We start from the raw sequence: 15,684 nt of genomic DNA, 5'->3' as shown, positions 1-15,684 counted from the left end.
AGATTATACCAATGCCATAGATCATGATGAGGAATCAAAACTCAGATAACTGCAATCGACTCTAAATGGTATTGAACTTTGTATGTGTTATAATACCTTATATCGCTTTTATTTCGCACAAAAAATCTGCATTTATTTTGTTCAAGCTCTTCTCAAAATGAGGGAGCGAACTCAGCGAATCTTGTTGTTTATTTATCGTTTTTTATACCATTGCAATCAGTTGCTACAGAATATTATAGTTTTGTTCACTTAACAGTTGAACGCATCACCTAAAACTATTTGAGATAGATAATCGGTTATATATATGCATATTGGGGTGTTTTTTTTAACTATTTATTTTTTTCAATCCCATCATGAAATTTCCTTGGAAATACCCTAAAAAAATTCCCTGAAAATTTGAGCCCTTAATATTAACATTAAGGACTGGACCAAGGCATGTAAAAAAATTCCATTGAAAATACTCAGGAATCGTGATCTTTTATCTTTAAATTTCTATAGGTCAGAGGCATTTTATGGCATCGCTTTGACTTTAGACACATATTCCTCAGAATTGAAAACTCTATAAAAGTGCTCATTGCGACAAAGTCGAAACTCACACCGGCGAGGTAGTACGGGGCTCTAAGCCTGATTTTTCCACGAAATTCCCATTTTTTGGTATATATCTCGTAAATGGCAAGAGCTCTAGAAAAAATGAACAATTTTAGGAAATTTTATTTGCTACAATGAAGATCCGAGGTCAATGGTATGTAATAAAAAATAAATAAATATATACTTGACTTTTGATGGAAAATATTGGTCATTATGTGAGATATATAATTGAAATCCAGGGATAGTACTTCTCTGACAAAATGTCTGTATGTCAAAAATGGCATGAATTAATCCAATATGTGTTATCTCAATATAAATTACAAAGTGTGTTTTGCTCCTAACACTGTATATTTGTGCCTAAAATAGATAAATATAAGCGAAAACTGGACTTACTCCCAAATAACTAATATCAGGATTTTCGAACATCCGGCTGACTTTACTCTATATGATCAGTGTTTTTAGCAAGTGACATGTTAATAGTATGTGGTATTGGGAAAAATTGAAAAAATTCTGCCATATACTACATACATTCTGTCAAATAAATACCCGGAAATTTGAAATAAAACACAAACATCTTATCAATCATCTAAATTTATTATATGCCCTTCAAAATAGGCCCCTTCTGAGGCAATACACTTCTGCCAAAGAACAATCCAATCATCGAAACACTTTTTAAAGCTATGTATATTTCGGGATGGCCTTCAGTTCTCGTTGCGAATTAGTTTTGATGTCTTCAATGATCTCAAAACGGATTCCACGAAGTGGTAATTTCAGTTTTGGAAACAGGAAAAAGTCACACGGGGCCATATCTGGAGCGTACGGTGGTTGTTCGATGATATTTGTTGATTTTTTGTTAAAAAATCGTTCACAATGATCGCTTTGTGCGCTGGTGCATTATCGTGGTGCAAAATTCAAATGTTGTTCCGCCACAAATCTGGTCTTTTGCGACGCTGCGACTTTCCGCATACCCAAAACATCAACCAAAATGTGACGAGCTTTCTCATGAGACATGTCCATTACTTTGGCTACATATCTCTCGCAAACTATAATGACGAGCACCATTTCCTTTATTTTGTCAACGTTTTCTTCAGTTGAAGAGGTCGAAGGCCGTCCTGAACGTGGGAAATCGTCCACTTCTTCTCGTTCCACTTTGAACAATTTGTTATTTGAATCATCAAATGTTTTTTTCAACATTTCCAACGCTTTGACAAACGAAATTTCGTTCGAAACACAAAATTTCACACAAACTACTTGTTCAATATTTTTATCCTTGTTCTTGTATATACAAACAGACGGGCTGATCATTTATACCTATACTATGTATATACTTTATAGGGTATCCGAAGTTTGTTTCTGGAGGCTATACTATGTATGTATTCTGATCAGTTTATAAAAATGGAACATTTATGCAAGGTGTTATACCTAGATGTTGCCTATTATGAGACAATATTTTCATCGAAAAAAGAAAACGAAACTGAAGTAACAATTATTTAAAACTTGGCTTTGACCCAACCAATTTCCACACTTGACCTACACATCCAAGATTGTATGACAGTAATTTGAATTTAATTTAAAAAAATAGAAATGCATGTAAAGTTTTCACAAATACTGATGGAATCGAGGAAATAATTTACATATTTACAATAAAAAATTAAATCTAATAAACTTAATATTTTTTCTAGAAAAAATGCCAAAGCTTAAACCAACCAAAGACCAATTGAAATATATTAAAATCATTTGTGAATGGAAACTAATTTCAAGCTAATTTAATGTTAATAAAACCATTTATTAATGCAAAGTGTTTTCTATTCGACTAAAGGATAATAGTGTTAAAATTTATACAGTGAAAATGCCAACCGTAGTACAAATTGCCAAACAAATGATAACCTAAATAACGGCCGAAATGAATTTACTAGCGCCCGCTTTCAACTTAACCACCGAACTCCCCGCCCTCCACACAAATGCTAGCAGCTTAGCTTTCGCCAATAATTTAATCGCTGAAAGCTTCAACAACAGCAATGCGTTCCTTGATGAACATTACGCTAACGGTACAGACGTTGGCTTTTTCGATGGCTTCGTGAATAACGGCAGTGAGAGTGCTTTCAACGAGTTAATCGCCAACATAAGCACAATTGCATACGACTTTGGCAAACAATTAGTAAGCACAGTAATCGATGCAAATGCCGATGCTACAACACCCGCCGTCAACACAACACCCATCCCACCGTCAGCAGCGGCGTCGGCAGCCACGATGCGGGCTAGTGCTGCCGGTGCTGCCAATAATAATAGTGTGGGCTACCACAGTGTGTCATCATCGCTGAATAACTGGTGGCATAACGCCACAAATTCAACGACACTCACCACCATCGATGAAGGGATGCGGAGAGAAGGCGACGTGCTCGATTTCGCTACATCTACGGCTAGAGGGAATGCGAGGAATACGAGCACTGATGCTGATAGTTGGGTGACAAATACACAGAATATTTACAGCAACTACGACGACGAAGAATTAGACCCGTGCCATCCAAACAATTCGAAATTCAACTGCACACAGACTGACTTTGTGAAATTCCTGCTCGGACCGCAAACGCTGCCGCTCTATAAAGCGTTGCTGGTGAGTAAATACACAATTTGCAAACAATTTATTGTTTATAGCATGTTCTGTTTCCGACATGAAATTTTTAGAATTCGCTGAATATTTATATAAACTAGTAAAATCATCTTAACAAATTTGCCATAGGAAATAGCTAGTAATATACTATACATAGACAGCCTTAGCCTTTTTATATGCATATTGGCGGGAGAGAACTCTACTTAAAAATATTTGCTACAGGATCGCAAAATGCGCAGTTTGAGTACGGAATACAACAAATCATCATCCAGAAATTGGATGATTAAAATAGTCTGGTTCGTCTGATTGGCGGCGATTGACTAGGATCGGAATTTGATTTTAATTTTCGTCCATATTCCGCCGATAGCTAAGATTACACACCTTTCTTAGTAACAAACTCAAGTTAAACATTTAAATAAGATTACTTAATCTATTGTTACAGGCTTTCCCAAGATGTTGTATAAATATTCTATATTCGTTTTACCTATTTGTAACTTGCAAACAATAGAGATATCTGAAGGCTTGTAAGTAAAAAGAGCACAGACCAAAGGGAACTGAATTATTTCGGAATATGGGTACGTCAGTCTTCCTTAAGTTAAGCCGGGGTTAGGTTAGATATCTAATTCAAAGCACAAATACTACTATAAGCAGTATTTTCATCGTTCTCACCGCCATCATTTTTTAAATTCCACCGGCCCACAAACCACACCAAACCTTTTTTTCTGTAAGAAATAGCAAATCTTGAATTCCTTCAGGTTGCTCTTCTCTTGGGCATCTTTGCTGATTAAAATTTGGCTCGAGAACGTCGGATCTTCTTGGAACTTTTTAAGAGCCCATAGAGCGAAGCGATATTGCTTGTGAAGGTCGAGCGGCTTCAGTGTATCTGTAGTTTGAACGCTTTCAATTTAACATCTCGACGTAAAACGCAACAAGTAGTCGCAAACGTCAGTCTGAGTTGTTGCAAAGCGTGCCGAATCGACTCTCAATGGCCTTCGGGTGCACTTTCAACTAAAGCTGTTATATTTTCTTCATTGCGTAATTACCCATTCTTTACCATGGATCTCATATGCATTATTGAATATATTGTTTCGTTTGATACCGGATATGTACATATATTTGTTCTAATGAGAGATACCGGATCAAGTCGACTAACATTTCCTCTTAGCACCGATTAGTTAAATTCAGTGATTTCCGTTAGTCGAATTCACTTTATGATAGATAATTTAAATATTCTTCGAATAATTCGAATATCCGTCGAATATTTTCAGTTGTAGTAATTTTACTTCGAAAAACTTGTTTATAAACCAAAATATATAAAGTCTTTGGCATAACAATTGGTAAAAATGTGGCTTTATTTTAATCCATCTATGGTAGGTAATATATTTGTGTTAACTCCCGATAATGATTTTTTCCACCATGAAAGGGAGGCTTCCAAATTAACATTTATTTCTATTTTGTTCTCTTTGGTTGCGAGCAGGCCACTTTTCGAGGCTGAATAGGAGGAAACATTCGCTACAGGCGAAATCCGGTGAATACGGTGTGTATACTCTAGCGTCGACTGCAATAAATAGATTTCCCACAACTGGTTTTTCCCCGACAGCACAAAAAGTTGCCATGAGACACGTAGTGCTTTTCAAAACTACTCACAGCCTACTTACTGGCGAATTACTGCAATAAAAAGGATACTATCAAAGGTTTTTAGATGCGAGAGCGATTGTTTGAAATTTCAATTTCTGTAAAAGTAAATTCGTTTATTAGAAATATGTAAAATTCAATTTAAGGCAAGTAGCTTAAGAAGCTCGTCGCCCATGCTCGTTTCATATACATATGACATGTGTCTGTTCAATAGCACAATGATATCTTAAACGCCTTTGCATTATCAAGAAAGCTGTGCTTCCACGGCTCTGAAGTTTTTAAAAGTTATTCTACTTGGCATGCAAATGATTTCGGTGTTAGCGCTTGCCCCGTAAACGCCCACGACGCCAGCTAAACTACCAAGCAACGCTATCCTGCGCTGTTGGGCAAATATTTATCTGTTGATTTCGTCTTTCAACGTATAATCCTTTGACATCGACATTTTGTTGATTTTGACCCACGTGCCTAGCACGCCCAGTCGAAGATGTATGAGTGTAAAGGGATATGCTTGCAATCCTGCAAAATTAAATTTACCAATATTTTTGTAAAATTTATTTTTGGAATGGAAAAGGATTGGCTGAAGTAAGCGACACCTTACATCCGTTTGTCTTTTTCACCGAACACAGCGTGGGTGTTATACAAATTGGCTTGATAGTATTAAGTGGCGGAAAATTATTAGCTGAGTTAGTTTTGTATGCATATTTTGCAGTTTTGGTAAAACTTTTGTTGATTTAAAAATAGAAACGCAGACATCATTAACTAGGACCACACGAGTAACTGGCTTGCCACTGAATAAATGAATGGATTAAATTGCAGAAGGGTTCTTTTTTGTTGCACTTAAAATTCATAAAATTTTATTGGCACTCATAAAAGTGTCTGCAACAATTTGAGCATATTAATTTACAAATGGATATATTCGACACCCTCTCCGCCTTGAATCTTTCACATCTTATGTTGGCCCAGAAATGGGATTTGTGTAAATACTTGTAATTTAGAAATAACAAATAAGTGTAAAAAGAGCAGCAATAAATTTTTTTAGAGAATAGCTTAATTTTTTATTGTATCGCATACCAGATCACACTATAAATCTCTGAAGTCACTTGGCTATCAAACCCAGCCAACAAATTCCAAGCGAAAGTACTAAAGAACTACAGAAGAATACAAAAAGACACCATATACAAAGATAGTCAGACGGTATTGTGTATTGGTGTCGCCACAAATTAGTAGTCAACAATTGTAGGAAATCTTTATGCTCACTAGCAGGACAATTCCACTTATCCATAAATGAGGTTCCACGCCATAAGATTTTTTCCGGGTCCGAGGCAAAGTTAATGCCATGCAAGCTGGCGTTGATCAAACGAGAACTGTGAGAACTAAATCCACTGTGAATGATCAAAAGAGAGCTTTATAGGCATTTTGAACAAGTAGCTCAGAGCTGATGTAAATCAATAACCAACTGCCAGATGACGAAGAAGACAATGAAGATAATGGGGTACTGACCTTATTCGTAAGCAGTGGCCGTGAAAAGTTTTAGACTGATTTTGACCTTTTGCAGATGAGACATGTCACACACGTCGAATTCAATACTTGTGCAATTTTTTACTCTTCATTATGATTTATAATGGTATTATTTGGTGAAAATGTGATAGAATTTTAAATTGTGTAATGTCGGCAGAAGGCGTGATTGTAGTCTGATTTCAGCCGCTTTCATACTGTAACGATAAGATATCAGGATAATAATATTATAATTTACATGTGAAATTGGTTAAATATGTAGTTGGTAATAGATTTTACCCAAAAGTGGGCGGGCGCACTCCAATGGTATATCTGACACTTGTGAAACATCTTTACCTTGAAATTGAGTACTTCTGGTATCTTTCATTAAAGACTGCTCAAGCTTTTAAGAAAACCAATATTTGAAAGGTAGGCGTAGTTATCAACCGATTTCATCTATTTTTGCGCTATTTTTGTGAGAGAGTGCTGGAAAGACTTGATCTCAACGAGTTTGGTTGATTTAGCTTGAACTGTTTGTGATATATGCATGAACTTCAAATGTATAAGTGGACGTGACCAAGCGAAATTCTTAACACATTTTTTTCACAGACGCCAATTCCTTAATGTATTTTTATTAGCGGAACTTGAAGGACGTTGCAATGATCCAATTTCATTCGTTTGCAATACAAACCTTCTCTGATTCTCAAGGAAAATGTGTTTAAGTTTCTTCAAGATATCTCAATTCTTACTCAAATTGTGTTCTTGCACAGACAGATGAACAGACAGAAAGACATCCGGTACTCAATTCGTTTCATCATCTGGACCAATAAGAAATATATATCAAAATATACATACAAGTATATCGGTTTTACTTTAACGACTACAAACAACCTCATATACTTTGAGGAACAATTTGTTCATTTCGAAACCGTAATGAAAGGGTAAAATGAGAAAAAAAATAATTGAATTACGAGTCAACGATTTTGCTCGACAATCGAATCCCAAAGGAAAAACATTTAGATTATACATAAAAGAAAAAGCATCGAAAAGGGAATAAGAGAGAAAGGGAGAAAATGTTACGAAATATGTATATTGAGATTGTAACGCATTTCTGTTCGTATTCAGGTTTAATTTGAAATTGATTATGGCAAATTAGCCAAACTGTCAGCACCTTCTGTTTACATTTTTCGCGGGCGAAAGTAAAGGCAGGTTTAGGCACTTGGCTAAAGAAACCTCCATATATATGTAGGTAGTTAAGTACATAATAAATATATGTATGTACATATTTTATTGAACAAGCGAAGGTGTGAACTGAGTTTTATGAACACAAATTTAGTTGGCGCTCCTACCTTGCAGACAAACTTTTGCTTCAATAAAATATGATAAATATTTTTTTATTTGTTAATTGCGGACGCTGAATGGTAGTAAATCGAAACCTCCTTCATTGCTTTTTAAATCTTAATATAGAGTGTTCAAATATGACGATTCATTGAAATTGCCTGGAAAATGGTTTATTTGTCGGCACACCTTTATCAAAGTGTTGGCCTTACTTCAAAATGCTTAGAGTCTTCTGATTTTTGAGAGAATTTCGCAAGCAATTTTTAAATTATCAATCTCTCTCTCTTACAAGTGGTTTCTTCGCAGCGCACAAGCCATTTGATGTTCTCAATGAAACTAACGTTTATACCTTATTCGCTTTGTGGATAACCATTCAAGGTTTGGTGCCTTCCGCTTCGAAGATGCTGACTGAGTTTAAGGTCATTTTTCGGAATGCTCTTGAGAATATCGGTCGTCGCCTTTTGGATAGCTGAAATGAAGTTTTCCAAATAGGTAAAAATCACAGGGTGCCAGATCAGGTGAGTAGGGTGACTGATTAATGGTTAATATGGAATTTTTTGTCAAAAAATCAGTGGCAAGCGTCGACCGATGACACGGCGCATTATCGTGCAACAGGCGCCAAGACCCTGCCTCACGGTATTGTGGTGGAGCACACCTCCCGTAGACCAAATTTATCTATCAAAATGCGATGAATGGAGTCTTTGGTGATATTTAACTCCATTTCCATGTAACGCAAAGAAGATTTCGGCTCATTCTTAATAAATTCCTGCACTTTTTCAATATTGTTTTGGGTAATTATCGATTTCGGCCGGCCCGACTTCTGATCGTCACAGAGGTACCCACGACCTTCTTGGAATCGCTTAAACTACTCATGCACATTAATACGGGATAGGCACTGATCACCATAAACTTTTTTCTTAATTTGAAATGTTTCAGTAAACGTTTTTCCAAGTTTAAAACAAAATTAAATATTTGCTCTTTGTTCAAAATGTATTTTACGACCGATGACCAAAAGCTGCTGTCACTTTTTGATCGATAACATCGATTGTAGTTACCCAATTGTCTTAAAATTTTTACGAAATGTCAACAAGAGATCATATACCCACCAATAGTAGGCGCCACCAGAAACAGTTATATTTAAAAAGTTCTGTTTCTTTTGCGACAGACCTTGTAATTCTTAATAATTGTCATTAAAATATTTATTGATTTCAAAAAAAAGTTTCTAAAGCTACAGTTTTAACCTCCTTTACGTTCTTTGCAGTCTAGAATTTTTATACTTTGAACAGGGTATATTAAGTTAGCCACGAAGTTTGTAACACCCAGAAGGAAACGTCGCAGACCCTATAAAGTATATATATAAATGATTAGTGTATTGAGCTGAGTCGATTTAGCCATGTCCGTTTGTCTGTCTGATCGTCCATCTGGCCGTCTGTCTGTCCGTCTGTATATATACGAACTAGTCCTTCAGATATAGTTTTGAAATTTTGCAAACGTCATTTTCTCTTCAAGAAGCTGCTCATTTGTCGGAACTGCCGATATCGGATCACTATAACATATAGCTGCCATACAAACTGAACGATCGGATTCAAGTTCTTGTATGGAAAACTTTTGCATTTAACAAGATATATTCACTAAATTTGTTATAGATTATTTTCTAAGACAACAACGTAATCTCCGAAGAAATTGTTCAGATCAGTTAACTGTAGCATATAGCTGCCATACAAACCGAACGATCGGAATCAAGGGTATGACAAACTTTCGCATTTGACGTGGTATCTTCACGAAATTTAAAATATGGATTACTTGCTTAGCCATCATAATAATTTTATTTCATATTTAAAAATTTTTCAAGATCGGTTTACTAAGCATATAGCTTCCATACAAACCATATTTACATTCAATTATTTCCATAAAATTATTTATTGACGTCAAATAAGTGTATATTAGTTGTTGTTATACATTAACGTTTTTTTTTTGTTTTCTTATTAAAAGTAACAATTACACTGTGATATTAAAGCCTTCTTCGTACAGTCTCTCATTTACGAAGGGTTATGCTGTCTTTCTGGCCGCTATTTAAAATAGTTGGCGATTAGCTGCTAACGAACAAACCTTTATTTAATTAAAATGTTTGCGAACATTTTTGATATTTATTTCCAATTTAATCCAAATTATTATAATTCAACTATAACCTCAAATTTTGCTCTCTTTTATTCCAACGCAGGAAACTTTTAATTGCTTCGGAAATTTGCTGATAGGTCAGCTACTTACATATCTACATACATATGTTCATGCTGATATTTTTATATAAAGGGTGAGCCGAAGACGAAGATGTGTTTTCCTTTAACTATTGTAAATTATACCAATTGCGAAGCTTTACAAGACCTATCCAAATGCAAAATTTATATACGTTTCTAACATGTCGTTTAGAGCACCCTATACGCATAAATATACATTCACACATGCCTAGATGCACAAGCGTGTGCAAATTTACTCTTTCTGACTTGTTGAATTCGGTGAGTTAAAACTTTTGGCAGTTATTTAATGTGCTAAAATTTATTTTATTTAGTTACCCTTCAGCATTGCAGCCCTGGAGCACCGCTGTTGTGTTAGTAATGGATTTTTGCATACTTGTTTAAATAGTTTTCAATTTATTTGGATTTTAGTTCGAAACAAGCAACACAGTAACTTAAAGTGCTTTTTGATTGCATCGTTAGTGCATGCGCTCTAATGCTTGTTCTTTTTCTTACTGTAATAAACTTTAACATAACGGTGAATGCAGGAGTGAGTAGACAGTTAAATGGCATACGGACAATTCCAATTTCATTTGTGACAAAAAAAGTATTACAAAATTGTAAATAAAACATACGCAAAATATATAATTATTTATTTTGTCATCTGTTATTCCCACCAGATATAATGCATATCTTCGAACAGCTTTTCCAGTCCTCGAAATACTTTTCATAAGCACTTTGTGGGCAGGTCTTCAGCTCCTTCGGCGAATTTTGTTTTATCTCTTCGATCAACTGGGCAATTTTAGTTTGGTGAACAAGAAAAAATCACAGTCAATACGAAAATAGAACCAATCTTGAATTGACCAAGCTGTCATTACTGGAAATATTCGACCGAATATCCAACCAGCGCGGTACAGAAAAAAGAGAGCCATAAATTGTTTACTGGAAGACCGTGGACAGTCGTTTCGGCGCCATTCGCAGCAACAAATTGAAAGCCTCCTACAACTTGTGCAAGAACTGAAACTGCCACTTATTTGCAGTGCAATGTGTATAAACAAGCAAAATTGTCTCATCGGCAGTAATAAGCAATATGAATTTCAACAGATAATGGCATTTCATACAGATAAAACAACGGTTCGGAGCAGTTTGTAGGCTGGTCTAATCAACGGTCCATCTCTCTTTAAAAATGATGCCAATGGGAACGTAACCGTCAATCTCGACGACATTTGGTTTCAACAATACGACGCCTTCTCACATATCGCATCAGTCAATAGATTTACTAATAGAACACTTCGGAGAAAACTTCAAGTATTGGGCCGTTCGGTTAGCCGCCAAGATCGTGTGATATCGCCTTATTAGACTTTTTCCTCTGGTGATATATAAAGCCTAAAGCCTATGCGGACAATCCCACTTTAGGCCTTGTAGTGAGACATCACATGTCTCATTCGCTATTTACCGATCGAAATGCTCGAATCATCGAAAAATCAACAGATGGACCATCTGAGACGTAGCCGCGGCCACATTTGAAAGGGATAATCTTTCAAAAATAAAAGCCGAAGAGTGTTTTTCGAATGATAATAAACATTCCCTATTAAATTTTAAGTTTTTTTGTTTTTTCTTTAAAAAAGTAGGAATCTCAAAATGGTTTCACCGTTTATAACATTACCGCATATACTTCAACAAATTTCTCACAAATCATTACCAGCTTGTCGTATTTTTGCTTCCATTTCATAGCAATTTCCGTGACGTTTTCCAATATTTATGAAAGTCAATCGGTAACTGAAGCCCTCAAAAAAACTACATTTTTCATTTTGATTCATGTATAGCAAGGCTCTTCCAAAGATATATGGTCTGTGTGTTTGATACACTTCACTACCCTGAAATCATCTTTAAAACCTGAATCGGCCCTTTTTCCGTTATGGCTTACATTTTTGAAATCATTTAAAATTACATATTTAATTTTCCGTTACTTTTTGAAAATAATTTCCTCAAAACTTCATTTTTCTTTAACGTATGCACTTCCACTCTTCCATAATTGACATAACTAAGCCAATTAGTCTTTGTTTTAATTACTCCAATGTTTTAGTGATCTATTTCTGTCTCTTGATTAGAAATTAAGTATACTTCTGGGCATTTGCTGAAATACTCAGTCCTTGACTACTAAAACATATGTATGTGGGTAATGAGTTTTAAATATACCGCACTTCGATTTATTTGTATATTATTGTTATTAAAAAGGTACACAAAGGTTATTAAAACTAGTTATGAAATCGTTTTAACTGTAGCATTGTTCCAAATCCTCCTTTGCGACATTACTTTCTGCTGCAATTTTTTTTTGTCGTTGGACGTATGCTCATCTTCACCCAAGATATTACACATTTAAAATTTGGATATTATTGCTGACATTTGCATAGTTCCTTCACATCTCAATCTGTTGTTATTGCCATTAAGCTTTCATCTATATGGATTTCTTTGGCCTAGCTTCTAAGCAGTGTCTGCGTTCCAATTTATAAGAACGGCGGGATATCGCATTCTTATTTCCATGACTACTACTTCTGCTGAAGCTGAATACGCTACTTTCATAAAATTCATCATTACAGGTGACGAAGGGTCGGTCCACTAATGCGACGTCCAAGCAATCCAACAATGTCCAATGAACTAGTGCGCTCCAAAATTGAGCTAAAACAGAAAAATTCGCTGAAGCCACTCCTAGCCGAAGCTTAAAACAAGTGTCTAGAAAATTAGAATAATTACTGGCGTGCTTATAATGGCTCAAAAGGAGCCTGTTTTGAAGGCGTTAATAAAAATTTGTATTAGAATACGTAAAAATGTTTTTTTTTTTTGACAATTCGGAAGAAATTTGTTGAGATGGTAATAACTGAAATAATAATAACCACAACAAAAACTACTTTTGGTATACATAACATGCAAATAATTTATAAGTGTTCGCCAATTGTTCGAAACAGATAAGCTACATAAATTATTTATTTAAGATATATGGCCAGCATTGTACACACACATTTGCATAAAAAACGCTTTAACATGATTGCACATTAAAGTCGTTTATACTAGGCGATTAAATGCCAAACTTTTTCAAATGTGGCGAATTTAATTGCGCGAATTTCCTTACGACAGCACCACATTTGCTTTATTGCACAAAAGTAGTTTAAGGTTTTCTTCAGCAGATCTGTACAAATGTGTTCGTATTTGTATAATAAATATATATGTATGTTTATATAAGAGCGACAGCGAAACAATTCAAAGCACGCCATGGCCCTTCTGTAACATCTTAACGGCATGCTTTTATGCCACAACATAATCGAAATTACTTTTCCCAAATGGTTGAAAATTTGGTCGTTATAGCCTCAGTAGCGTACCACCCTCTTTTAGTTTACATAAATTTTTTTCTTGTTCGAAATTAATGAAACCTACTTAAAATGCACACAGTTAAAAACCATTTTAAGCCGCCGCCCTTTTGGAGAAATGTTGTATTGAGTTGGTTTTGTTACACAAATTTTTCAACATGAAAACTATCATTACATATATAGTAGCTGTGGTATATGTGGTGGCGATGACCAATTTTTTATTCATAAATTCAATATTATAAGCTTTGTGAGTTTTGTATATAACGGCAACGAAAGTTTGAGATCCTTATAAAATCGGGTTAGTACTTATCTTAGCTAATACACTCATATACTACTGTGGTCAAAAAGTAAGGTGAAATGGTCATTTAAAACTCTCGGACAACAGGAAGGTTTTTCTAGATTGGTAAGACGGTATACTTATATTACAATATTTATAAATAGTATAACACGTTCAAAGCGTGCCAAAAACGCTTTAGCGATAAACCGCACTGTGGACAACCATCGGCCTCTACCGACGACGGCCACTAAAAATTTGGTGCATGAGAATCGTCGATTGACCATTAAAGGCCTTGATAGTTTTGGAATATCTTTTGGCTCCGCCCAAGCCATTTTGAGAAAGTTTTCTGTCTCAAACACGTCAACTCTCCATGAGGTTTTTTATCACGATAATACACACTGGCATATTGTATTGGTTCTTCGCGACTTTCAAAGCTCAATTCATATCATTCCGCAACTACCGAATTCGCCCAAAATGACAACGTGCAAGTTCTGCTTTTCCAGCAAACACAAATGGCCTAAAAGGGGATGACGTTTTGACACATCCCACACCTAAAAGGAAGCGTCGGAGACCCTATAATGTATATATTTAAATGATCAGTATGGTTGAGCTGAGTCGATTTAGCCGTGCCCGTCTCTCTGCAAATACAGGGGGTATTCCAAAGTAATCAGGTCATTAAAAAAAAAGCAGAACAAATGGTTTTTTCGGCAAAATCAATTTATTTTATTCAAAATAGTCTCCTTCTGCTTCAACACAGCTTTTTGCAGGGTCCAAAAGCATGTCGAACAAGTGTTTTAGCTCGTTGGTCGGTATGGCCGCCAGTATGCCGGTGCAAACCTTTTGAATGGCCTCTACGTCTGCATAACGCTTTCCTTTCATGGGCAAATGCATTTTTCCGAAAAGGAAGAAGTTGCACGGTGCCATATCAGGTGAATACGGGGAGTGGTTAATGGTCAAAATGTATCTTTTGGTCAAATAATCGGTCACAAGCGTCATCTTAGCAAAACTCCGAGGTAGAATACCGCATTCACGTTTTGGCTGAGTGGAACAAATTCGTTGTGGACAATACCCGAAATCATCATAAAAACAAATCAGCATTGTCTTCACTTTTGACTTCTCCATGCGCGATTTCTTGGATTTCGGTTGTCCGGTGCCTTCCATTCAGCACTCTGCAGTTTCGTTTCGGGATCATATTGGAAACACCACGTTTCGTCACAATATTGTAAACGAAGTTTTTGTCCTTTTTGATCTCTTTAATGATGTCCTTCGAATGTTGGGTTCTGAGCAATTTGTGGTCGTCAGTCAATTTGTGCTGAACAAACCGTGCACACACCTTTCGTAAGCCCAAATGTTCGGTCAAAATGTGATAAATCGATGTTTTGGAGATTTTCAATTCCATTTCCATGAATTTCAATGATGATTTCGGCTGATTTTTGATGAATTTACGCACAGTTTCGATGGAATTTCCGGTGATCATGGATTTTGATTGGCTCACATGTTAATCGTCATTTATGTCCTCACGACCACTTTGAAAACGTTGAAACCACTCGTGCACTCTGCTACGGGATAGGCAATCATCGCCATAAACTTCTTTCATCAATTGAAACGTTTCGGTAAAAGTTTTATCAATTTTAAAACAAAATTTTATTTGTTCGAAGCCCTTTTTGCACCGACAACACAAACATACTGACACTTAAAGAGCAATAACTTCACTTCCAATAAATGAAATGTCATGAAATTCTCACTGGACAATCGATGAAGATAGCAAATTAAAAGCACCAGTCGACAAATAGATGGCGCCACCAGGGGACGCTAGATTCCTGTTTACTTTGGAACGCTTCTTGAAAAATATGGTATATACATATGTAATAATCTATAAATATTATAATTTTTTTCCATTAAGTTTATGTTAATAATAAATCTTCTTAAAATTTTAAATAACTATAAACGTCTAAAAGATCCATTTTCTTTATTAAATAACCTTAATATTGTACCTGGCTAAAAAGTACTAGTAAAATGTTGTCCTTTGGATGAAAACCACAGGTCGGCTACGTCTTTAGATTTACTTAAGCACATAGTTACTAAAAGAAATGCACCTGTGAAGGGTATATTAGCTTCGGTGCAGCCGAAGTAAACGTTTTCTTG

The 15,684-nt window shown here is 35.6% G+C and overlaps 1 protein-coding gene across 3 annotated transcripts in view; it reads left to right on the top strand.

Moving 5' to 3' along the window:
• LOC126761477 (neuropeptides capa receptor) overlaps positions 1–15,684 on the top strand; it is a 229,931-nt gene that overhangs the window by 153,654 nt on the left and 60,593 nt on the right. For 2 of the 3 annotated variants that reach the window (XR_007667366.1, XM_050477665.1), the window contains exon 2: positions 2,271–3,202. Coding sequence is in view for 2 of the 3 variants with exons in the window: in XM_050477665.1 (XP_050333622.1) it covers positions 2,492–3,202 (711 nt within the window). In the remaining variant the exon portion in view is untranslated. The remainder of the gene's footprint in view (positions 1–2,270; positions 3,203–15,684) is intronic. The other variant, XM_050477667.1, reaches the window with a different exon arrangement.

This window comes from Bactrocera neohumeralis, chromosome 6 (genome assembly GCF_024586455.1).
Source record: "Bactrocera neohumeralis isolate Rockhampton chromosome 6, APGP_CSIRO_Bneo_wtdbg2-racon-allhic-juicebox.fasta_v2, whole genome shotgun sequence".
NCBI lineage: Eukaryota > Metazoa > Arthropoda > Insecta > Diptera > Tephritidae > Bactrocera > Bactrocera neohumeralis.
The sequence above is the reverse complement of the archived record's forward strand: the minus strand, read 5'-3'. Positions and strand labels throughout refer to the sequence as shown.